Consider the following 1,154-nt stretch of genomic DNA (forward strand, 5'->3'; position numbering starts at 1 on the left):
AATCTAGTTATGTGCAGGCTTTCACAGAATCAATTGTATAACAAGAACTGTGATGAACACTTACATTTGGAAAGAGGTCAGAAGAAGTTTTCATCCTATGGGGGAGAAACAAGGGATAATGAATTATTCTCACCTCGATGAAGGTAGAATGGATTAGATGGGTTGGTGACTAGTAATCAAAGCTCTGGTTAGTTATTGTTCAGAGGTTGGAGATGAAGAATGTTCAAGAAGAAACTGGATGGCAACCAAAGCCAATAGAACTCAATTACCATGCAGATTTTGAATTGTGCAAAGAAGTGACGAAACTCTCATTAATGAATAGCGAAAGAGTTTATTGATTCCACGTAGAAGCATTGTGTATGCTTAAATACATATAAGCTATACATACATGCAGTAACTACCATATACCTACACGGCTACACCCCTATGACAAAAGTGAACTAACACCTTGATTATTAGTTATACTATTATCTGGTAATTACTACTACCAAAGAAAATAGGAGAAACATATATTTTTAAATTTTAATACCTACGAAATCAAGTTTATCTTACAAAATAAAATAAAATTGCAAATTTATCCAAGTAAAACTGGTCAAATCTATCCTACATTCACATCCAATCTGTAAAAAACAAATCTGTGATGGTCTGAAAACAGTCTGCAGTAGTTTCAACGAAAATATATATTCAAAGGATCAAACCCTTAGCAGGAGCAGGCTTGGGCGAATGCTGCTCACTTGATGCTCCTGCTGCTGCTGCTTTTGGGGGCTCAGAAACTTCAACATGTTGTTTCTCTTGTTGTTCTGCGTTCTCCATCTTCTCTCTTGTTTTCTGACCTACTTCCACAGCTGCCTTAGAAACCCTACTAAAAGCACCCGTTACCCAGGTGGCCCCAGTAAGAATGTAGCGATTCTTCATTATGGCAGAGCCAGCAGTACTGACTGTCTGTTCTGCAGCTGCAAATGCTGATTTTGTCTTTTCTGAAACCAGAAACTTTTGATCCACTTCTCGAACTTTATCACTCACAACTGAAGCACCAGCACCTATTTTCTCGCTAAGCCCAAGTTTTTGATCAAAAGATGCAACTGTTGCTGAGGCTGTCGATGATAACTGGAGCTTCTCATCAAAAGTCTTTGCTTTGTTGACAGCATCTTTCC

At 38.2% G+C, this 1,154-nt stretch overlaps 1 protein-coding gene across 1 annotated transcript in view; it reads right to left on the minus strand.

Annotated features, from left to right (window-relative positions):
- Positions 1–497: 497 nt before the first annotated feature.
- The window catches only part of LOC101490879 (binding partner of ACD11 1-like), a 4,772-nt gene continuing 4,115 nt past the window's right edge, over positions 498–1,154 (minus strand). The window contains exon 6 of the mRNA XM_073364450.1: positions 498–1,151. Coding sequence (XP_073220551.1) covers positions 685–1,151 — 467 coding nt within the window. The 3' untranslated portion in view covers positions 498–684. The remainder of the gene's footprint in view (positions 1,152–1,154) is intronic.

The sequence above is a fragment of the Cicer arietinum genome, chromosome 8, assembly GCF_000331145.2.
Source record: "Cicer arietinum cultivar CDC Frontier isolate Library 1 chromosome 8, Cicar.CDCFrontier_v2.0, whole genome shotgun sequence".
Lineage (NCBI taxonomy): Eukaryota > Viridiplantae > Streptophyta > Magnoliopsida > Fabales > Fabaceae > Cicer > Cicer arietinum.